The sequence below is a fragment of the Miniopterus natalensis genome, chromosome 2, assembly GCF_054644295.1.
Source record: "Miniopterus natalensis isolate mMinNat1 chromosome 2, mMinNat1.hap1, whole genome shotgun sequence".
Lineage (NCBI taxonomy): Eukaryota > Metazoa > Chordata > Mammalia > Chiroptera > Miniopteridae > Miniopterus > Miniopterus natalensis.
In genome coordinates this window covers 166167328-166190972 of record NC_142082.1, presented here as the reverse complement: position 1 = coordinate 166190972, position 23645 = coordinate 166167328, and the positions used below count along the sequence as shown (strand labels likewise).

Below are 23645 nucleotides of genomic sequence, written 5' to 3'. Positions count from 1 at the left end.
TCATATCTATTTACATGCATGTTGGTCTAAATTATTATTTTATAGTGAAAAATGTTAAACAAATGAGTAAAGTACAGGTCATATATGATAAAATTTTAGGTAAATCACACTCTACAAAATACGCCCAAGAAATGTCATAATCACTGCTGAGAGGAAACAAGGTGCCAGCAAAGGAAGAGGCTGTGGTTGTCCTTCCATGGCTGCTTTTCTTTGATGTACAAAACAGTTGAAATCTGCACACAGCTCTCAGCGGAGTGAACCAAATGTGCCTAGAATCCAAAGCATAGAATAATTTGTGTCCTATGTACCAAGAATATTTAAAACTTTTATCTCTATGTGTTTTCTCTACTGTCACAGTAAATATAATATCTTTGCTCCTATTGGTCTGTGTTTTTACTTTCTTTTAATGTCTTTATCTGCTTTCCATATTAACTTCTGGCTTCACAGAACGAGTTATGAAATATTCTCTCTGTTTATATTTCTTTCAAGAGGTTGTAGAGATTTGGTATTATATCTTTCTTATATTTTTGTAGAATTCACAAGTGAAACCATCTGGCCTTGTTTTTGTTTTTGTTTTTGTTTTGTAAGGCTATTAATTATTGATTCAGTTACTTTAATAGAAGTGGCCTATTCAATGTATCTATTTCTCCTTGTGTGAGGTTTGGTAATTTGTGTACTTCCAGGAAATAGCTCATTTTATCTATCAAATTTGTGGGAATAAAGTTATCTGTGGTATTCCTACATTGCCTCTTTAATACCAATGAAATCTTTTACATCTGATATTGGTAATTTCTCTGCTCTCTCTGTTTTCTTAGCCTGACTAGAGCTTGATAAATTTTATTAATATTTTCACCAGATGACATGAATGTCTACTTAGACAATCTTAAAGAATCTTGCAAATAAAAACTGTGTACAGAAAATTTGTCAGATAGAAGGTTAATATAAATAAATCATTTGCATGTATGTATACCAGCAATGAAAAAGTTACAATTTAACATTTAATAATATCATTTACAATAACACCAACAAAATAAAAATAGATATAAATCTAGCAAAATACATACTGAATCTATATTTGGAAAAATTATAAAACACTGATAAAATAAAATTTTAAAAATTTAGATCAATGGAGAGATATTCCACGTTTATAGATTAGAAGATTCATTGTTATAAGATGTTAATTCTTTCCAACTTCATCTATAGACTGCAATCCCAAACAAATCTCTTCAAACTATTTTGTAAGTACTGATAGACTGGTTCTAAAAATATAGAAAGTAAAAGGATCTAGACCAGTTACCGCATGCTAAGGAAGAACAAAGTTGCAGGACTCACTACCTTGATTTTAAGACTTACTAAAAAACTAAAGTAACCAAGACAGCATGGTACTGGTGAAAAATATAGACACATAGATCAAAAGAACAAAATGGAGACCACAAAAATAAATCCCTTTTTTATATAGTCGACTTATTTTTGAGAAAGACACAAAGGCAGTACAATAGAGAAAGGGTATATAATATATCCTTTATATATTACACACACAAATGGTGCCAAAACCATTAAATTGTCCAAGTCAAAAAAGAAATAAGAACCTAGACATAAGCTTTACATTTTCAACAGCAACAAAAGATTTCAAAAACAATCACAGAATTAATTGTAAAATGCAAAACTTAAAATTTCTAGGAAGCAAAAAAAAAAAAAGCCAAGAGAACATCTGCATAACCTTGATTTGGTAAAAAATTTTTATATACAACACTAAAAGTACTATCCATGAAATAAAGTAAGTTGGATTTTATTTAAATTAAAAACTTCTGCTCTGCTAAAACACTTTTAAGAGAATAAAAAGACAAGCCAGAGACTAGTAAAAAATATTTGCAAAACATAATATTTGCTCAATGTTGTCATTAGGAAAATGCAAATTTAAATAAGGAACTACCACTAGACACCTATTAGAATGCCAAAACTAAAAAAACAACAATACCAGTTGCTGGTGAGGTTGGGGAACAATGGAAACTCTCACTTATTATTGGTGGAAATGTAAAATGGTATAGCTACTTTGAAGACAGTTCAGCAGTTTCTTACAAAACTTAACATACTCTACCCCAATTTGGGAACAGTCCACAAAATACCTGATCAACATTCTTCAAAAATTTCAAAAATCACCAAAAACAACAAAAAAGTGAAAAACTGTCAGAGCCAAAAGTTTCCTAAGGAGACCTGAGGACTAAATGTATTGTGGTATCTTGAATGAGATTTTTGAATAGAAAAAGGCATTAGGTAAAAACTAAGAAAAACATAAAGTGAAAAGTGAATAAAATGTAAATAGACTTTAGTTACTAATAATGTATCAATATTGATTTATTAATTTTGACAGATGTCCCATACTAATGTAACTAATACTAGGGGAAGTTGGGTGTGGCTATATAGAACTGTCTGTACTATCCTCACAATTTATTTATAAATATAAAATTGTCCTAAAAGAAAAAGTTTATTTAAAAAAATAAGGTTTCCCTCACTCTTTAACCACATCCTTTGTGATTCTAAAGCTAGATTTAGGGTTGCTTCAGTGTCACAGTTCTTACACAGGAGCTCTGTTTTTGATTAGGTGATGTCTCTCTTTCCATCGAATTCAAAATTGGAATATTCTATTTATAGGATGTTTGGGCAGGAGCAAAACACAGAAAGATCAACAATACAGAAACCAAGGAAACATCCTTATCAATACCAACACAAGTGGACATGCAAAGGTAGGAATCCATAACTCTCCATTAGACCACCGATTATAAAGCTAGGATTTTTGTATGGGTCTTTTAATCTTAGGTTTTTTTAATGAGAACTTTTAAGAATTTGTAGAGTCTATTATTCAGAAAGTTAGTTATCTTACTTTGAAATACTGTGTTTACATAGGAGTCTCTGCCCTAGATTGTGTGGTTTCCTATCTCTGTAACACTTAAATTCAGCACAGTTCCTGGTGTGTAGTTATATGTTTATAAATACTATTAAATGGAATGTAATAGATCAGATTTGACTTGACCTGTGTTGAAGATTGTGAAGGTGTTATAATGTTTATTTTATTGAAGCAAAGTATATGAAGATTAGCATTTGAGTTTTTGTTTCGTGAATTAATATAAATATACAACTTTTATTTCAAACAACATTTGGGAAAATGGTTCCAATAGTCAACTTTGCTTATGTTTCTTCGTTAGACACTCATTTTTACTTTTATTCAGTTATTTTGGTACCACTTTTATTTTACCTTCCCACTGAATATTATCTGTGTAATTCAATCAGGATATAAATGAAGGTAAATGACAAATATTAGTAGAAATAGTTTGACTAACGAATTGATCAGCTAATATCCATTCATTTGATTGTTGTACAAATGGTAGTTTTGGAACAGATGTGTTAACATCAGAAGGATATTTAATTAAGTAAAACATATTGACCTTTCATTTAGAATCAATAAATCTGATTCTTTAAAGATAATTAAATATGTGTTCATGTCAAGGTAATTTAAATAGAGATTGTAGATTTCTTCCCCCACCTTCAGACAATGTGTACCCTCAGAATTTATGTTTCTATGAAACATTTCCAAGTTCATTTTAAATGTCAAAATATTTCAGAAAGAAAAATTAATCATTACAGATTACCCTGAATGTCCAAAGTGGCACCGGACTGCTCTGAGATTGACCAGCATTGCACTGCTTATACTTGTTGCTACAGTGATAGGACTAACTATTTGGGGTAAGTAAATTGAAAGCTATATATTTAACTACAGAGATGAACATATTTCCTTTGGAATTTATCTTTATTTCTCTAAGTTTTTCAGAATGATTTTTCACATTTGACTGATGATTTCTTCCATCGTTATTTTGGTTATGTTGGTAATAAATGACACAACTGATGATTTAATTAATAATTATTAGTTTATCCTTATACAGAGGAGGCAATAAACTAATTTATAAAGTCTATTCTGCTACTAATTTTACTTAATTGGTAAATACTGTAGACTTGGTAGTCATAATTCTATGAACTGAAGTTTTATATTTTGGTAAAATTAATTGCTTTCTATGAAAGCTGACTTGGTCCCTTTAAAAAAACTTTTGATAGTTTATCAGCCTTTTGGCTAAGAGCAAGTGTAAAAAAATTTTGGACTCTATATAAGTGACTTCATATTTTAAAGTTCTGACAAAATGTATCAGCTGCTTGAAAATTTAAGGCCAAGTGAAATTTAAGATCTATTCCTACAAGGGTCATTCCAGAAGCACCCAGCGCAGGTGATTAATGAGACTGCACCACAGGGTCCCACAGGACACCTACTACATAAGGTCATCCTACCACGACTGGAAGTCGTAATAGACCTACCTAACACATAGAAACAAACACAAGAGGCAGCTGAAATGGGAAGACAAAAGAAACATGCCCCAAATGAAAGAGCAGGAGAAGTCTCCAGGAAAAGAGCCATGTGAAATGGAGGTCAGCAAATTGCCAGATATAGAGTTCAAAAGAATGGTTATAAGAATACTTTCAACAATAAAGATAAATTAAAAAAAAAAAAAGAATGGAAAAGAAAAAACAAGAATGTTTATAAGGATGCTCAAGGAACTTCGTGAGAACTAAAAGAAACTTGATGAGAACTACAACACGAAAAAGGAATAGAAACCATAAAAAAGAACCAGTAAGAAATGAAGAACACGCTCTCTGAAATGAAGAATACACTAGAAGTAGTAAACAGTAGGTTGGATGAAGCAGAGAATCGAATTAGTGATTTGGAAGACAAGGTAGAAAAAAAGATCCAATCAAAACAGTAAAAAAAAAAAAAAGAGGATTGTTTAAGGGACCTTTGGGACAACATGAAAAATAATAATCCGCATTACAGGGATGTCTGAAGGACAAGACAGAGAGCAAGGGATCGAGAACCTATTTGAAGAAATAATGACTGAAAACTTCCCTAACTTGGTGAAGAAAAATGACACACAAGTCCAGAAAGTCCCATACAACATGTATCCAAAGAGGCCCACCCCAAGACACATCATAATTAAAACGGCAAAGGTTAAAGACAAAGAGAAAATCAGTAAGTCAACAAACAACAAGTGTTGGCGAGGGTGTGGAGGAAAGGGCACCCTCATGCACTGTTGGTGGGAGTGCAGACTGGTGCAGCCACTGTGGAAAACAGTGTGGAGTTACCTGAAAAAGTTAAAAATGAAACTGCCTTATGACCCAATGATTCCACTTCTGGGAATATATCTAAAGAAGCCCCAAAAACTAATTCAAAAGAATAAATGCACTCCTATGTTCATTGCAGCATTATTTACATTGGCCAAGATTTGGGAGCAGCCTAAATGCCCTTTAGTAGATGAGTGGATAAAAAAATGATGGTACAATCACGCAATGGAATACTACTCAGCTGTAAAAAAGGAAATCTTACCTTTTGGGACAGCATGGATGGACCTGGAGAGTATTATGCTAAGTGAAATAAGCCAGTCAGGGAGGGACAAATACCATATGATTTTTATTTCTGGAATCTAAAGAACAAAATAAACTAACAAACAAAATAGAAACAGACTCATAGACACAGAGAATAGGCTGACAGCTGTGAGAGGGGAGGGAGTAGGCAGCCTGCTGATAAAGGTGAACGCATTAAGCAAAAACAAAAACCCTCATAGACAGACTACAGCGTGGTGATTCTCAGAGGGAAAGGGGTGTGGGCAGGTCGGAGAGGGTAAACGGGGGATAAACAGTGATGGAAGGAAACTTGACTTGGGGTGGTGAACACTCAATACAACATACAGATGATGTCTTACAGAATTGTACCCCTATAATCCATATAATTTTAATAACCAACACCATCCTCATAAATTCAGTTAAAAAAAGATATTTTTCTAAAATGTGCTCTACTTCAATAAGAGCTATAGATAATTATATCTGTTATTGTTTCCATTTGTTCTGATTTTCTACATGTTAGGAGCTGGGATACACATTTTATATGCATTATCTTTTAGCCTTACAACAACTCTGTTAAGAATTTCCCTTTTTATATATGAAAGAACTGAGAAACAGAGAGGTTTCATAACTAGTTCAAGATCTCAAGGGATCTAACCTATCATAGTGAACAGATGCCAATCTAAATATGTTCTAGTTTTACTTAGAAAACTTGTTTTATTTTTTTGTTCTTACTTTTTATCAAGTGGAAATCTATCTCTAAGTTATCCATCCTTTGTCAAATTAGAGGGCTGAAATGCTATCAACAGACTTCCTTTCAACCAGCAGTTTGTGCATTTACTTGTAATTTCATTTTAATGGATAATTAAAAGTCACAGTCGTATAACTGTAGAAATCTAATTGGTGTTACTCCTTTCCTTTATTTCTTAGTAAGTCACCCAAACATACATTCCTTCAGAAACCACCACAGCATGGAGATAGTAAGTAGTGAGAACGGAACCAGAGAATGCAATTGTATGAATATTCTTCACAGGAACCAACAGGGCGATACAGATTTCACAAGTAAGTCATTTTCTTTCATTATATTGTTCCCTCTGCCCTCCAAAGTTTAGTACCTGGGGGACTGTGAACTAAACTAACGAAAGAACAATTAGCAGGAGAAACACACTTATTTACGTGCCTACCAGGACTAACAAAAGAAGCAGCAAGCTCAAAATTGTTTAAGTTAAAGGCTAGCTGCCTAATTTAGAAGGGAGAAGGGAGGGGCAAGAAATGACTGCGTGGGAAAAGCACAGTCCTTTAGGAAAGGCAAGTGTTTTTTAGAAGAACAAACCGGAGAAAGTTTGTGACAGTGCCTGTTTATGCAGGTGAAAATAGTCTTGCTCTCTTCTTCATGGCCATAAAATTCCCCCAGAGAGGGGACTTACCACTGCGGGTTTCCTCTGTCTTTTTCCTGAGAATACATCAGTCCCAAAGATGAAATTTACGGAAGCCGTGAATTTTCTGCTAGTCAGAATTTTCTGCTAGTCAGGTAAGAGGAACTCAGAGGAGCATCTGCTGAATCTGAAATGTCTCCAGCTTAAAAGAATTCTTACACCAAAATGAAATATTTTTGTCCGGCGTGTTCAGATACCCTGCAGTGTTGTGAAGATGATTTTTTACATTTCAGTCTTTTCCTCCAGTCCTACTTCCTCTTAGCCCGTTGGGCCTCACTGCTTACCCCGTGCCCGCTGCGACTGGCCTGCCTAGGGCTGCTGAAGCTCCTCCCAGCGCCCGGCTCCAGCAGCCAGCGCACTGCTGCTTCAAGTCTTGCAAGCCCCTTGCTAACGAGCCTGCCACTGCTTATCTCTTCTCGTTCCTCACATTTTCAGTTTATTTATTTGACTTCATATATTTATTAGGCATATACAAAAATACTTGTTTTACTGACAACATGACAAGAAATTTGAGAAAACTTGCCTGCTCTCAAGAATCTCATGATCAACGTGTGGGATTGTAAAGATAGAGCCATAGGGCACTGCACATTCAGTTTAAACTGATACAATCTTTTTTAAAAATGTTTTTTATTGATTTTTAGAGAGAGGAAGGGAGAGGGATAGAGAGAGAGAAACATCACTGATCAGATGCCTCCTGCACGCTCCCTACTGGGGATCAAGCCCGCAACCGGGGTACATGCCCTGACCGGGAATCAACCGAGGCCTCTTGGTGCCTAGGTTGACTCTCAATGGTTCCTAGGTCAACGCTCAACCACTGAGCAACACTGGCCGGGCAATAATACTTTAAATACCCCACACTGTAAATAACTATGATTTTCAATAGATTAATTTCTTTTCTTTTTACTGTACTGGCAGAAGCCTGAGCTTCTTTTTTAATCCTTACCCGGGACATACTGAGAGAGAGAGAGAGAGAGGGAGAGAGAGAGAAAGAGAGAGAGAGGTGAGAGAAACGTCAATTGGTTGCCTTTCGTACATGCCCCAACTGCAACCCAGACATGTGCCCTGACTGGGAATCGAACTGGCAACATTTCAGTGCACTGAGGACACTCAAACAAACGAGCCACTCTGGCCTGGCCGAGGGCTTCTTTATTGCTGTGGTATGTGACTTTCGGTCAAATAAAAAGAAGAGTGAAGTGAATAATTCATGCTTTGTTGTAGAGGCTAAATGCTATAATCTCAAAGGGCATATCATAGTAAACGTCTGAATAAGCATGAGAGCTTAAAGTCATTTGTTTCTGTCAGTAATTGATGATACTGAATTTCAGCAGAACTAAAATTTTTCTCTAACTTTGGTCTGAGGTGTGTTGTTGGATATTTTTCCTGGCCAATGCAGAAAAGCTTAGTTTATTAATATACTATTCCAATGACCACTTACTTGTTATTACTTATAAAATAAAATGCCTTGGGAAGAAGGTTGTAAGATAGGGATACTTTGCTGATTTAAAAGAGAAACTTAATATTGATGTTTTCCTGAAATAATGTGATTCCTCATACTAACTTTTGTATAGAGTATGTTATAGATTTTATTTTCATGTTTATCTCATTGAATATAAGCATATCAGGTAAGTTTTATACAAATCTGTGGATATTTTAAAAATAATATGCAATTTTTAAGATATAAAAATTTAAATATTTAAATAGAATACAGTCAATACTTATGTATCTACTATTCAGCTTAAAATGTTAAAAAAATCATTAGTTCAGTTGAAATCTATGTGTACTCATTTCTGAGTATAGGTTTATTTTAATAACTATTTCAAGTTTTTCCTTTTTACAGAGATAAGTCTAGTGGCTATTGAGGCATATAGATACTGGGGTCATGTTGAACAATTTGTTTTATAAAGTTGCTAATACAATGTGTTATGAAATACATTCTTCTATATTTAAAAAGGACTCTGAAAATAACTTTTTCCCCCCACAATTTTCTTCTGATGCCATTCAGGTTCTCTGTTTTACTTTAAATTTCCCTATGTCCTACCACTTATTAGTTATATGACCTTGAGTAAGTCACTTAACCTTTAGTTTCCCAGTTTATGCTTAACTTTACTTAACCTTAACCTTAGCATCCTTATTTACAAAATGAGGAACATAGAGTTAATAATTTCACAGATTTTGTGAGTTTCTTATAAGAAAAAACCTTTTATATATTCATGTGCATGAAGAATTCAGAAAATTAATTGACATAGTAATTACTCAATAAATAAAAATTATGAATATTTCTTGTATTTATATCTTCTAAAGACTATTAATCAGTAGAGGGGGAGTTTAATTCTTAAAAGTGGGACAAATATTTACTTTTCAGAAAACAGTTTACAAAATTAGTGCAAAAATTGTTTCTTTGATATTCAAACCTTGTTCTCATTCCTATTTCTTCCTATTTTTTTCATTTCAGCAAACCCTAGACAGAAGTTATGCCCTAATGACTGGGTTCAGGAGAAAGGGAAATGCTATAAGTTTTTTAAAACTTTTACATCGTGGATTGATAGCCAAAATTTCTGTTTGGGAATGAAGTCACAACTCTTGATGATCCAAGACAAGGCTGAATTGGTAAGAGCTAATTTACTATGAAAACTAGCCCTATAAAAACTGGAGAAATAGGTACATTTTATAATCCAAGAATTATAGTACTAATAGTTATTGCCATTCATTGAATTCCTGCCCTATGGCAGAAACTGTGGTAGGCATGTTACAAATGTTATATAACTGCTCATATAAATGTTATATATACAAATGTTATATAACTGTCATAATAACCTATGACATGGGCAGTATTTTCCCCATTTTCAGAAGAATCTGCAGAACTTGACAGTTTGTGTAAACTTGTCCATTTCTCTCCCTAAGTAAATTGCAAAGCTAGGATATCCATGCCATCTTTGCACACTACCTCTTGGAGAGAAAGGTAGGAGCTCTTTGAGGCACTCATCAAAAGCATCACCAACATTTGGCAATATCCCTAGTATCTCGGGTAGGAAATACAGGGCTCTTTTATTTCAATTGTGTGAAGTTTCGCCAGAGGCACCAATTTTTTACAAGACTGCACGTTAGTAGACAAAGCAATCCGTGTGTAGCTGCCGCTCCTTCAGGCAGACTTATTCATTCCTAGTTTTTACTTTGTATCCTCTTTGCACCCTTCTTAAGATTTTTCTACTTAGGAAGATAAATATCAAAACCTTTCAAAGCCTGGAAAAGAGTCAGAAGAGTCTGTTTTAATAGGTATAACTCAGTTAATTTCCTCTGGATCTCCTTTCACAGGATTTCATGCAAAATAATATACAAGATGGAATCTACTTTTGGATTGGATTAAACATTACACATCCACAAAAGACATGGACCTGGCTGGATGGCACTCCTTTAAATCCACAGTTGTGAGTCTTTGACATTTAAGTACCTTTGGAGAAATATAAAAGCTCAGCAGCCAATCCCTACTGGGGGCTTCTTGAAACTTAAATAAACAATTGGTTCTTATAAATTGAAGACTTTGAGCTTTGTTAATGTGTGTGTGTAGGAAATTTTTCTTAGAGAAATGAAAGCTCCAAAGCTAATTTATTTTCATATTTGGTCTTTCTTTTAGTTTACCTATAACATTAGAGGCAAAAATAGAAAATTGTAGTCAACACAAAATTCTCTAAGTTTAAATTCTTATGAAATGCTTCTTAACGGTCTACAGAATAATCCTCATTTTTATTAGTGGAAGGATTCTAATAATTAGAAAATACTAAGGAATAAGTTATTAAAATTCAGTAATCACATGGCATTGGGGAACCAGTGTTTCCTAATCACATTTTTAGTCCACGCAGTATTTCCATTTACAAATGACCATTTTTAGTTAAAAAACTATTTGGATCAATTTCTTCATTAAATAAGTCTTTGTTTAATGTGCATTCTTTGTTTGAATATTACAGTGTCTTAGATCTCCAGCTTGGAGAATAGTACATTCTTTCTAAGAAGAGAGAATACATAAAATACACACAATTGTGCTTTCAGCAGAGTGAGGACAGCGTTGCTTTTCCTCTACAGATTTCAAGTCAAGGGCAAGGCTGAAGACAATGCCTGTGCTATGATAACAAAGAAGGGTGTTTTTTCTGAAACATGTCACAGTCATAGCTACCAGATTTGTCAAAATGTGATTTCTTCAGATGATGACATCTAAATTGATCACAGGTATCTCTTCCATTAAAAAATATTCACAAATACTCTTTATTTATGCATTTTTGTAAAAACACTTTGTATCTACAATAAATATATGGTGATACTGATGATATTGGTGTCAATTTGCGTCACTGTAAATCCAGCTCTCACTGAGTCCTTAGTTCTACCTTGTCACTCACACCGTATTTCCGTAGTCATCTCCCATCGTGATGGTGGTTATTTCAGACAGAAGCTACTCTTTTATCTCCTCAATAATTCTCTCCCTGCACCTCTCAGTTACCATTAACAGAGGAGTTTGGATTTTGCTCATTTCTTTTTTTTTTTTTTTAAAAGGAAAGACATCAGATGATATATTATTGAACTTTCTACAATCGAGTCTACACATTTGTCTGCATATTAATACTTTTCCCTCTTCTTCTGTCTCCAAAAACGCAGTATCCCTCTTTCTGTCTAAATCGAATCTCCAAGTCTATAATCAAGATTATATCCTTTTAAGTTTTTCAAAAAAATCCCTTTCTTGGTTATCTCCTCTCTAACCTCTCTCTTATGTTTCCTTTTCTATCAGCAACAAACTATGCAAGAGAAACAAGACAATTTTCCCTCAGCCACATGTGGTTTCTAATTTCTGTCCATTTTTCACCACCTCTTATAAGCCAAACTTCCTAAAAATGTTGATGTTTCCGTTTTCCTCTTTCTACCTTCCACTTCCAGTTCTAAAATTTGGCTTCTGCTTTTCCTACTATTTCACTAAAGTGTTCTCACCATGTCACCAGTGACTTTCTTCTGGCTAAATACAATGAGTACTCTTTAACTTCCATTTTAACTATCAAGTTTGCTCATTGTTGATCTGTGTTTTCGTCTAGAAATAACCTCAGCATCTATGACATAAAACCCTCTTGAACTATCTACTGTTCCAGGCATTCTGCCTCAGTCTTTTCTGCAGTGCCTCTTTCTTCTTCTGATCTCTTAAACACAGCTGTTCCTCAGGGTTTTGTGTGGGTCCTGTATCCCACACACACAATTCTTGCCCGAACTCACTCACTCCACAATTTTAATTGCCATCGGTTTATTGATAACTCCCAAACTCTTATTTCTAGCTTAGACCTTATTACAGTGGCTTACCCATGAGGCATCTCTATTTGAACAGCTCAAGGTCCCTCAATCTTCAGATGTTAAAAATGAAACCCGCTAACTTAATGACAGGAACGTGCCCACACCAGTCTAAGCCAGAGTCCTTGAAGTCAACCATGACTTCTTCCATTTTTTTCACCCCTCAATATTCAAACATTAATTTAAGTCCTGTCAATTTTACGAAATAAAATTTTCTGAAGTTCATCTACGTATGTTCATACCCACCCTGTCATCCTGGATGACTGCACTAATTTTTTGGTTTGCTTCTGCTTTTGTCTGCCAAAGTCCATTCTTCATATTGTGATACAGTGACCCTCTAAACTTCATGTAAGACCACATTCCTCACTAATTCCTTTTAAGGCTTTTCACTGCTTAAACCCTTTTTCAGCTCCTACCAGACCCGTGGTGTCTTGGGCCCTCTTCATTGCTCCCCCCTTCCCTGTGAGTGATGGAGCAGGCACCCTAAACTGTTCAGTTCCTCAAACGCGTCATGCTCTCTCAGGCCTCTGATCTAGTCACGGATTGTTTGACTCAGCTTAACAAACATTTTTGCCTCTTATTCAACTTTTTAACTCTCGCTTATTTTTCAGGCGGCTTTTAAATGTCATTTGGAGGAATATACTTCCTTGACCATTCTTCACGACGACGAAATTCTATGGATTTGGTGTATATTTTCATAGCTCCCTGGACTTATCGAATCTTGTCATCTAGAATCCACTTTTATTCATCATTGTTTAACTAATTGTTTCTTAATGCACTGTAAGCTATGTAAGGTTGATAATCCTTATCATTGTTTGGCACAATGATGTATAATGAATGATAAATAAATACCTTTTATGTTATTGAAGATGCATTTGTAACATGATCTGTGAGTTCCTCAGCCCAACTTTTACTAGTTATGCAGATCTTTCTGTAGTGTAGATAAGCACAACCTGCATATAGAGAAAAAAACCACTCTATTTATATATATATATTTTTTCTTTTGCTTTTCAGAGAAAGTGGAAGAAGGAGAGGGAGAGGGAGAGAGAGACAGAGACAAAAATAGGGAAGGAGGGAGGGAGCAAAGGGAGAGAAACATGGATGTGGGAGAGACACATTGATTGGTTGCCTCCTGCACGAGACCTGACTGGGGCAAGGATTGTGCCCTTGGCCAGAATTGAACCCAGGACCCTTCAGTCCCCAGGCCAACATTCTAGTCACTGAGCCAAACCGACTAAGGCACCACCACTCCATTTTGTAAAAAAATAAAGGTCAGTGTTAGGTTTATGTGCTCTGATAAATAAAATTTTCCTGATCTGCTGTTTGTTTGTTTGTTTTTTAACCTAGAAACTGCATTGAGACTTGGAGCAGAGACATGGCTACATTAATGTTTGTTAATTAAATATAAGTTTACCAATGGGAAGCATACTTTAAAGCCTTAGGTCCACTAAGAGTAAAACTTAAATGATATGCCAGAATTTTAAAAAACATATTTATTTCAAATACATTTGTGTGAATAGAAGTAATTATAGTTTATAGGAAATGAAATAGAAGACCTTCAACTCACTTTAAAAAATTAAGCACAAGGAACACAGAACTATATTTATTTAGTATATGTACTATTAAGGTGAACATTTAATAATGTGGGAAGAAAAGTTATAATTGAAGGGGAAGGAAAAATAATGGAAGATTAAGAGAGCTGAGGATCTCTAATATTCAAAGTCAAGTTATCAATGTTGTTTGAAACTATTTTGACAAACACTTAAGCATTTAAATAATTAAATGTTAAAACATTTTATATCAGCCCTAGCCAGTTCAGCCCTAGCTAGTTTGGTTCAGTGGTTAGAGTATCGACTGGAAAACTGAAGTGTCCAGGGTTCGATTCCTGTCAAGGGCATGTATCTCAGTTGCAAGAACAGCCCTAGTCGGGGTGAAAGTGGGAGGCCACCAATCAATGTCTCTCTCACATTGATGTTCCTTTCTCTTTCTCCCTCTTCCTTCCACTCTCTCTGAAAAGCAATGGAAAAAATATCTCAGGTGAGGGGTAAAAAACAATAATAATAATAATAAAAATAAATAAAACATTTAAAAACAGTTTAAACAATTAGTCTTCCTTCATTTATCTTTATTTTTTATTTTTATTTGATGATTACTAATGAAATAATATTTTCCATTAAATTCTAAAAATTGAGTTTGCAAGTAAAGAAATGTTTACCTTTCAACTTCTGATATGAGAATTCTAAAAACTACTGTGAATTTAATTAGTCATGACTAAAAGTCCTAATAAAAATCAAACCTTGTCTTTTATTTCCATTATATATCTATATATGTGTATTTTTGAGAGATTAGATTGCCCGAATCATAACAATTAAAGTTACTTTTAGATGACCCTGACCTTCAAATTAATGTTTTTAATTATATAGTGATCCTAGTTGTTGGGAAGGGAGCATATTAAATAAGGTAAATTAGGAGATTCTTAGTGGAAAAAGCGTCAGGAATAAATGGGACAATTATAATTTATGGCACATCAAAAGTTTTTATCTTTAAACTTTCGACTTCTTTTGGAATGAATGTGGATTTATGTGTTTATGTGCATGTTTGCAACTGGAAAAAATTATGGTTTCACTAGGTAAGGGCTTCAATAAGAATACATCCAACCTCCCACTTAGACGGCATTATAACTGAGTGCTACATCTGCCTCTTTTCCCCAGAAAGGAAAAACAGATTAGATTCCTTTGTTCCTGAAGTCTTTCATGTCATTGCCTGCTCCTGTTGGTCCTGGCCCATTTTTTAACCTTCTTTGAATAATTTTATACTATGTTAACTATTTTTCACCTTATCTGATGCATTACCTCTAATAACAACAACAAAAGATCTAACATTAGGTAGGTTAGAAGTGTGAAAATAGGAAATGAACAAGTTACATCTGCACACTTGCCACTCCCAACACATTTCTCTCTGACATCACGCTAACATGGTAGCGTGCACCTTATCGAATGATGCCCATTACAGACTTGGTTTGTTGATTTCCTGGCAACCAGCTCAGGAGGGTGAACATGTTTGAACAGCCTTGGCTAAGGAGTTTGAACTCTCCAAACTACTTTTCTTCTTTACTCTTTTGTGGGCTCCCTTTCTGCCATTATCATTATTTTACCACTGAATTTCTTTGTTAATTCAATAGTTTGATTATTTCGCAAAAGACAAAGACAAACAGCGTTTATTTTAATAGTTAAAATGCACATTGGATGATATGGCAACTCAAGGGTGGTAGGCCTGAGGTGCACGTTGGGTATTGCTTTGGACCAAACCAAAAGCAGAATTCCAAAAAGATAAAAGAATCAATCAATACACCTTTAATAGTAAATTGTTCATAAAAATTAAATTACTATTCTGGGAATATATGTCCATAGATACCATATATCAATTGATTTAACATTCCTATTTCCAAGTAAGCATCTGTTAAATCAAATGAAGTGTCTATATTTATTCTCCCAAAATAATAAGATTATATTCCTGAATACCTTTTTTCTTTATTTATACTCAATTGTTTTGAACACTTTGGCTTTCCTACTAATCACTGTAAAAATTAACATGTTACTTTCATACTTTATTTATACTTAATAGTATAATTTTTATACTTAAACCTAAGTGCATATATATTTTATATTTAAAAGTATAACAAAAATTTTATTCAAGTATAAAAAGACTGGTACAGCCACTATGAAAAACAGTATGGAATTTCCTCAAAAAATTAAAACTGGAACTGTCATTTGACCCAGTGATCCCACTTCTAGGAATATATCCTAAGAAACCCAAAACACCAATTACAAAGACTCTATGAACCTCTATGTTCACAGCAGCACAATTTACAATAGCTAATATCTAGAAACAGCCCAAGCGCCCATCAGGAGATTAGTGGATAAAAAAGCTGTGAGACATTTACACCATGGAATACTATGCAGCTGTAAAAAGAGATCGATCTCTTACTCTTTGTGGCAGCACGGAGGGGCCTGGAGAGTATTATGCTGAGTGAAATAAGCCAGGCAGAGAAAGACAAACATCACATTATCTCACTCATATGTGGAATCTTATGAACAAAATAAACTGAAGAACAAAATAGATCCAGAGACATGGAAGCATAGATGAGACTGATGAATGTCAGAGGGATGGAGGAGGGCAGGTGGGTGGAGGGGGAGAGAGTAACCAAAGAATTTATGTGCATATATGCACAAGCCAAGGACATGGACAATGGTGGGGAGAGGGCCTGGGGAGGGGGAAAGGACGGGGTGGAACGGGTCATTGGGGAGAAAAAGGGACATCTGTAACATTTTAAACAATAATAAAATTTAAATAAATAAATAAATAAATATATTGAGGCATATACTTCTTGAATGCCAAGAATCTAGTAAATAAAAAAATAATTTAGAGATTCAGAGTGAAACAGCAATAAAAATTTCTAAACATGAATTTCTTTTATGTACTTTTACATTAATATAACATTTCTTTTAAGAGGAATAAAAGCTGTGTTTTATGTAAAAGATCTTAGGTCTGTCTTAACTTCTTGCAGTACATGTGTCTGGTTTGCTGCAAATCCATTTTCTAACCAAATGGGTACTGGAACCGCTAATCCCATTTTTGTGTAAATAGGCACATTCTCCAGTTCCAATCGCCTTAAACCTGAAACAAAACACAAAAGAAAAAAAAGGCTACAGAATGAGCGCATACTTTTTGGAAGAGTTAGAAAAAATAATTTCCTCTTCTGTGTGCTTTTACTCTAACCCCAACACCATATTTGAACATAAAGCAAACTGAATTCATATGCCTGCCTGGCCTAATATGTAACCTATATGATGAAGTGCAGGATTTATTGTCAAATACATTTTAAATACGTGTTGCAAGATATTATTATTCAATATCGTTGAACATCAATTTTTAAAATCTAAAATGGAGATAAGTATTTTCACCTCCCACAGTTGTTGTGAAGGTCAAAGGATCTGTATGAAGAGTTGTGTTTAGAATATTAAAGGTATTAAATAACTTGTATAATAATTTGTATTACCACATTTTCTCTGGGCTCATTTTATTCCACACCACAAGGAAAGCTTCCAGAATGGTGTGTATGGACTATAACTCATCTCCCCACGGTGGGAAAGGCTGAGTCCCAGCCTTAGGTGTGTAAATTATACACCCAGGTCTTACCAATCACTGTATGTGGTTCCATCTATCCACTTCCAGGTCTGTCCAGGTTTTTGGCTCAGTCCAATCCAATATTGAGAATGGTCAGAATATCTCTTTAGGAAATCCTTTGATAAAGAACATTTACAGGATAAATAGCAAATGCCTCATTCTCTTGGATTATCTTTCATCTAAATCATTAAACTCTTTATAGAAAGAATCTTAGTGGTGACATGCTTATCTGGTTCATGGGTTAGTTTACCGATTGTGTTACTTCTGTAACAACTTCTGTAGTAAATTGCATTGGGTAATTTCTCTCTCTTTTCTAAAAGAATTTTATATAAGAGAAAAACTATCTGTTCTGTGAAGACTTGGTCAAATTTGCCACTAAGTCATTCTAGGCTTGGTGCCTTTTATAATGGGAGAATTTTGGTTAGCTGTAAAATGTACTGAATAGTTATTGGTTTATTCAGGTTTTATATATGTTCATAACTTATCTGATACATTGTATTTTCTGACATTACTAACACTAACCTAACTTTTTTGTTTTATTTGGTTGATAGTTGCTTGGCATATCTTTTTCTTTCACTTTGTCTCTAAATTTAGTGTGTGTGTGTGTGTGCGCGCACATACGTGTCTACATGCTTAGCTATGTCCGTGTAAGTAGCACTAAATGGACTTCGATAGATTTTTTTGAAACCAATCTGATATATTTATCTTTTAAGAGATAAATTAAAAACATTTACGTTTTATCACAATTGCTGTTATATTTAAATTCATCCATTTTGTGTTCCCTATTTTTTCTTCTCTTTACCTTTTATTAACTCTTTTGAATTGATGCTTTTTCTTTTTTCTTTAATTACAGAATGAGGTATTTATTTCTAATTTTTCTGCAGTAATACTAGGGAAAAAATTTTATTCGGATCGATACTGTTTCTATGTCTTTTTTTGAACAGTTTAGTTTACTAGAACATTTTTTGACTTTTGCATGCTTACCATTTAATTTTTAAGAAATATATTGGTGTATACATACTCCAGTTTTAGGTTGTCTAAACAATTGCTTGAATAATTGTTTAGATATTTTTTATTTCTTCGAAGTTTTAAAATTTATTAGCATAAAATTATTTGTGATATTTTATGCTTTTAAAATCTCTGCTGTTTGCATTAGGGTGGGTATATCTTTTGTCCTTTCCTGTGATCGGTCTTGTCTATGCAGAGGAATAGTTTTGCCCTCGCACATCCTTGCTGATCATTTTGTTGTGCTCTCTTGTTCTATATTTTCCCTAATGCTTTTTAGTTAGTTATTTTCTTTGTTCTGTTTTTATACCGATTTTATACTTTCCCATTTTTCTCGCTTCACTTTCATGATTTATATTCTAATGAATGAAATTCATAATTTCATTTATATTTTTCATCCACCCTAATATACTCATTTTAAAATCTTTATCAGAATGTTCTTCAAAATTGATTTCACCTTGGGTCAATCCCTCTTCTGTCTTTTCTTCATAGAGTAAGTGTTCAATAACTGTTAAATATATCCTCATGCTCCTTAAGATCTTAACTTTTCCGTCTCTTACCACCTGACATTCTATTATTTCTGGTTTGGGGGTAGTTTGTACTGCATGCTTTTAAGTTCTTCATTTACCCACTCTGTGCCCTAAAGTTCCCAGATATTTTTAATTATGCTACTCATTTTATAATTCTTTCCAGTATTTTTGACAAATGGTTTGTTATGACTTTTTACTTACTGTTTTTAAAATATAGTTCCACAAATGGCAACTATCATTTGGTATAAAATAGATAGGTGAACAAAACAGGTAGGTGAACAAAACAGGTAGGAGACTGATGTGAGCTGCTTGCTGTGGTCCAAGCTGATGTGGAAAATAGGGCCTCCTCTAGGCTGGGCACGAAGGCCTTTTCTGGACCACGCGCCCTTCCAGCGTGCGCTCTTCACACCAGCTATAACCTCGGAAAGACAACTGCAGTTCGAAAGTGCCGCCTTACCAGCTGCTTCGCGGTGCTGACCACAGCAAGAGTTGCCTCATAGGAAGCGCAGAAGTCCTGGCTTGCTGCCCAGGTTGTCGTATTTTCAGAAAAATAGAAGCACTTTCCTAAATAACCAATCCAGCCATCCAGGCATGATTTGTGTTCAGTGGGAGATTTGTGTTTTCCTACTAAAAGAAATGATTTAATAACATATTAAGGAGTGAAGGGGTGAAAAGCCCTGAATTTAAAACAATTACCCGTGTGAGTGAAATCCCCCCGAACTGCTGTGGTTCTTCAGTCTGAAGGCCTTCACCCATCACGCTTTCCACTGTTCCCTACGTGAGAACAGCCGCCAAGCTTTTCTATTTGTCTTCTTATCAGGTTGAAAGAAATTCTTGATGACTGCTACTCACATAGTAGCTATTGCTCACATTCAAGACCTGGTTCTCTTATCAAGTGATACATACTCCTAGGTGATCACACTCATTCTCATAACATTATATAGATTTATATAAATATATATGTATACACACACACACATATATACTTGTGTGTGTACATATGCACACAGTATATGTACATATATACATTTATATACTTGTGTACATATATAATTATGTATATACATATATTTCCATATATTTTAAAGCCTAGTTCATAGAATTAGGTTGATTAATAATTTATATTCTGTATAAACTTATTTAGATAAGCATATGTGCACATACATGTATACTGTATATAGAATATATCTTTCAATGTATTACTTTCTACATGTATATATTAAGTGCATATTCATAATGCATATATTCACATATAAATCATATACACACTTATATGTGCACATCTATATCATATATAGTTATGTATATATTTTCAAACATCTCATTAAAATCGTTTTGAAGTATTTATAGAACATATGTCCATAGTTCACTATCATAAAGGGCAGATGTAGCTTGCTGCTTTGAGAGTCTAAAATGAATCTATATTTTGTGTAAAAAATGTGGTTAGTAGGATAACAACAATTTCTTTCTTGCTCAATTCTTTATCACCCATATGTTTAGCTGTGAATTATGAATAGGATTTGAAAATCTGGCCCCATTATTTTAAGCTGCATAAGCAGAGAGAAAGATTATGTTTTGCATCTTTAACTCATTTTTTGTCCTTATAAACATAGACCTCAACTAGGAACAGCTTAGGGAAAAAAATACTACTATTTACATAAAAACATATGGTTCAGGGCAAGGTAGTCCACAACCAGATAATCTTCCACAAACTGTTTGCTATCAGTCCACAGTGAGGTAAGGACCGTGTGACACCTCGTTAACTAAGTCACCAAATACACTGTTTAGTCCTTTTGATATTTCTTCAAAATGATACTTTCTTGATGAAGGAAGCAGTGTGGCAATTTACATTTTACCACAAGCTCCTTACCTTGTGAAGACTAAATAACATTGGTTTTGAAGGAAATTTCATATACATTGTTATTTTTATCCTCACAATATTTAATATAACTATTATCCTCATGTTTTAGAAGAGGGAATATACGCTTATTCTGTGTAAACAATGATGTCTGAAATGACCCTTAATCCAGAGCTAAAGAATGAAAGGCACACATATGATGAAATATTTTATAGGAGAGTTAACATCAGCACATTCGGAAAATGGAAAACTCACCTGCTAAAGTAGTGGTCAGTGTAATTGTTAGAATCACCAGAAAGAAGGTGATGATGGTGATGATTTTAGGGGTACAAAGTCGCTTTGCATTCCATCTTAGGTGTTCTTGTGACTGTACAGTAAGATTGGAAGAGGTATCATAGCCTATAGAAAAATAATCAGTTCTTCATTACTAATAAGTGAATTTAGAATATTGTAGGATTCAAGACCAATGTGTACAAACTAATCATATTTCTCTATATTATCAATTATCAATAGGAAATTTAAATATAACAGAACCATTTACAGTGGCATAAAAATATTAAATACTCATAGATAAATCTGATAAAAGACACGCAAACTTTGCACACTGAAGATTATAAAACATTACTGCAAAGAATTGCAGACATAAATGGAGAGAGATAGTTTTCGTAAGTCAGAAAACACAATATTGTTAAGATGTCAATTCTACTCAAATTAATTATATAGGTTCATCACAATCCCAAACACCATTCTGAACATGCTATTTGTTTTTGTAAAAATTGACAAACTGTTTATAAAATTTATATGAAAATGCAAAGGAACTAGAATGGCCAGGACTGAGAACTAAGTTAGAGGACAAACATTAGCTGGTTTCAAGACTTATTACAAAGCTGCAGTTGTCCATACAGCATGGTATTTGTGTAAAAATAGACAAGGATATAGACCCACACAATATTTTTGGCAAAGACACAAAAAAGATAGTCATTTTGATAAATGGTTCCAGAATAATTGGATATCCACATGCAAAAAGATTTTGATCCATGTCATATCCCATATTCAACAATTAATTCCAAATGGAACACAGAGTGAATGAATGTACTGCTTAAAACTATAAAACAAAGATTTCTTCAGTCTAATACAAAAAAGCATAATCCATAAAAAGTAATAATTGGACTTCCTAAAAACTAATAACATCTGCTTTCCAAAAGATATTGTTAACAAAATGAAAAGACAAACCAGAGACTGGGAGAAAATATTTGTAAAGCAAATGTCTGATAAAGGACTTGTGTCCAGAATATATAAAGAACTGTCAATTCTTAATAATAAAACAAACAAGACAATAAAAAAATCTGAGCAGAAGAGTTCAACAGACACTTCATGAAATAAGACATACAGATGGCAAATTGAACTTAAAAAGATATTCATCATCACTAGTCATAAAAAAAGTGAATTAAAACCCAATTTTGAAAGCACTACAAATCTATTAGAATGACTAAAATTATAATGTCTGACCACATTGAGTGTTGGATAAAATATGAAAGAACTGAAAATCCTATCCATTGTTGGTAGAAATGTAAAATGGTATGAACATTTTGGGAAGCAGTGTAGAAGTGTCTTAAAACAACTAAATATACCCCTACTGTGCGATTCATCCATTCTACTCAGAGGTGTTTCCTCAAGAAAAACAAAAACCTATGTCATACAAAGGCTGGTACACAAGTTTTTACAACAGCTTTATTTGTAATAACCTCAAACTGAAACAACCCAAATGTTCATTAATGGGTGAATTCGGAAATAGGCTATGGTACATCTATACGAGGGAATACTAGTCAGAAAAATAAAAATAAAAAAAGAAATGCACTATTGATATCTACAAAACATGGATCAATATTAAAATAACTATGCTGAGTAGTAGAAACTGAACAAAAATGGGTACACATTGTATGATTCCATCTATGTAAAATTTCAGAAAACGCAAATCTATGAACCAGTGACACAAAGTTGACTTGCTAAAGTGGCAATAAAAAAAAGATTACAATGATGTATGAGGAAACTTTCGGTGTTGATGTTTATTATCTTGAATCTATTTGTGGCTTCATGGATGTGTCATATGTGTCAAAATTTATAAATTGTACACTTTAAATATGTGCATTTTAATGTATGTCAGTTTTATCTAAATAAAGCTGTTAAAATAGCACAAAGATCAGTTATCTTTTATTCACACAGTGTGGACAGTTTATAAGATACCTTGGATAGATAGCTGAAAATAATTTGACACAGATAGAAGAGATGGAGAGCACAGGGACAGTAATTCTCCAGGACAGTGAGGATTCAGCGTGGATGGCAGGGACTGACCAAATGTAAACCTGCTTACATCACAAAGCACATCTAGAGCCTGTGCTACGCGAGCTTCTTACCTGAAGACTGGGAATCTCCTGCACTTGTCAGGTTTATGCTGCCAGTCATGTCTCCTTTCGAGTAAAAAAATAACAGATTGGTCACAGGGAACAGCCTGGATTCAAGGTTCCTGCTCACTCCCTGGGTTTAGCTTCAATAATACAAAGGAAGACAATTTGAAATAAAATATAATGTTAAGACAACCTAAAATGAAAATACAATATCAATACAAGAAAATGTGTCAAAATTTCCTCGGAAATCTGACCATTCACGTAACTCCTTCCCTTTCGGCACTTTGCCATTCTAAAGTCATTCTATCTCTGAATGTCAGAGGGAAGAAGGGGGGCAGGTGGGTGGAGGGGGAGAGATTAACCAAAGAATTTATATGCGTATATGCACAACCCAAGGACACGGACAATGGTGTGGGGAGGGACTGAGGAGGGGATTGGGGGGGTGGCGGGATGGGTCAATGGGGAG

The 23645-nt window shown here is 34.2% G+C and overlaps 2 protein-coding genes across 2 annotated transcripts; one reads left to right on the top strand and one right to left on the bottom strand.

The window, feature by feature from the left end:
* The first annotated feature begins 2605 nt into the window (after positions 1 to 2605).
* LOC107543991 (killer cell lectin-like receptor subfamily F member 1) lies at positions 2606 to 11085 on the top strand. Its single transcript, XM_016221728.2, has 6 exons — positions 2606 to 2744; positions 3643 to 3741; positions 6370 to 6501; positions 9328 to 9482; positions 10188 to 10300; positions 10953 to 11085. Exons 1-6 carry the CDS (start codon positions 2606 to 2608, stop codon positions 11083 to 11085), a joined length of 771 nt encoding a protein of 256 aa, XP_016077214.2.
* Positions 11086 to 16747: 5662 nt separating this feature from the next.
* LOC107543992 (C-type lectin domain family 2 member A-like) lies at positions 16748 to 23237 on the bottom strand. Its single transcript, XM_016221729.2, has 5 exons — positions 23189 to 23237; positions 21030 to 21173; positions 19374 to 19540; positions 17394 to 17497; positions 16748 to 16871 (listed from the first exon to the last, which is right to left on the bottom strand). The coding sequence occupies exons 1-5, from the start codon at positions 23235 to 23237 to the stop codon at positions 16748 to 16750; spliced, it is 588 nt and encodes a 195-aa protein (XP_016077215.2).
* Positions 23238 to 23645: the final 408 nt, after the last annotated feature.

What these genes read in the sequence shown, in the direction of transcription:
- LOC107543992 (XM_016221729.2), bottom strand. Translation starts at nt 23,237, where the DNA reads ATGACTGGCAGCATAAACCTGACAAGTGCAGGAGATTCCCAGTCTTCA. An exon ending in ACTGACCACTACTTTAGCAG is followed by an intron (nt 19,541 to 21,029) that starts GTGAGTTTTCCA and finishes TTCTTTTAGTAG; the next exon opens with GAAAACACAAATCTCCCACT. An exon ending in GGAACCACATACAGTGATTG is followed by an intron (nt 16,872 to 17,393) that starts GTAAGACCTGGG and finishes GTTTTGTTTCAG; the next exon opens with GTTTAAGGCGATTGGAACTG.
- LOC107543991 (XM_016221728.2), top strand. Translation starts at nt 2,606, where the DNA reads ATGTCTCTCTTTCCATCGAATTCAAAATTGGAATATTCTATTTATAGG. An exon ending in GATAGGACTAACTATTTGGG is followed by an intron (nt 3,742 to 6,369) that starts GTAAGTAAATTG and finishes TTTATTTCTTAG; the next exon opens with TAAGTCACCCAAACATACAT. An exon ending in ACTCCTTTAAATCCACAGTT is followed by an intron (nt 10,301 to 10,952) that starts GTGAGTCTTTGA and finishes TTTCCTCTACAG; the next exon opens with ATTTCAAGTCAAGGGCAAGG.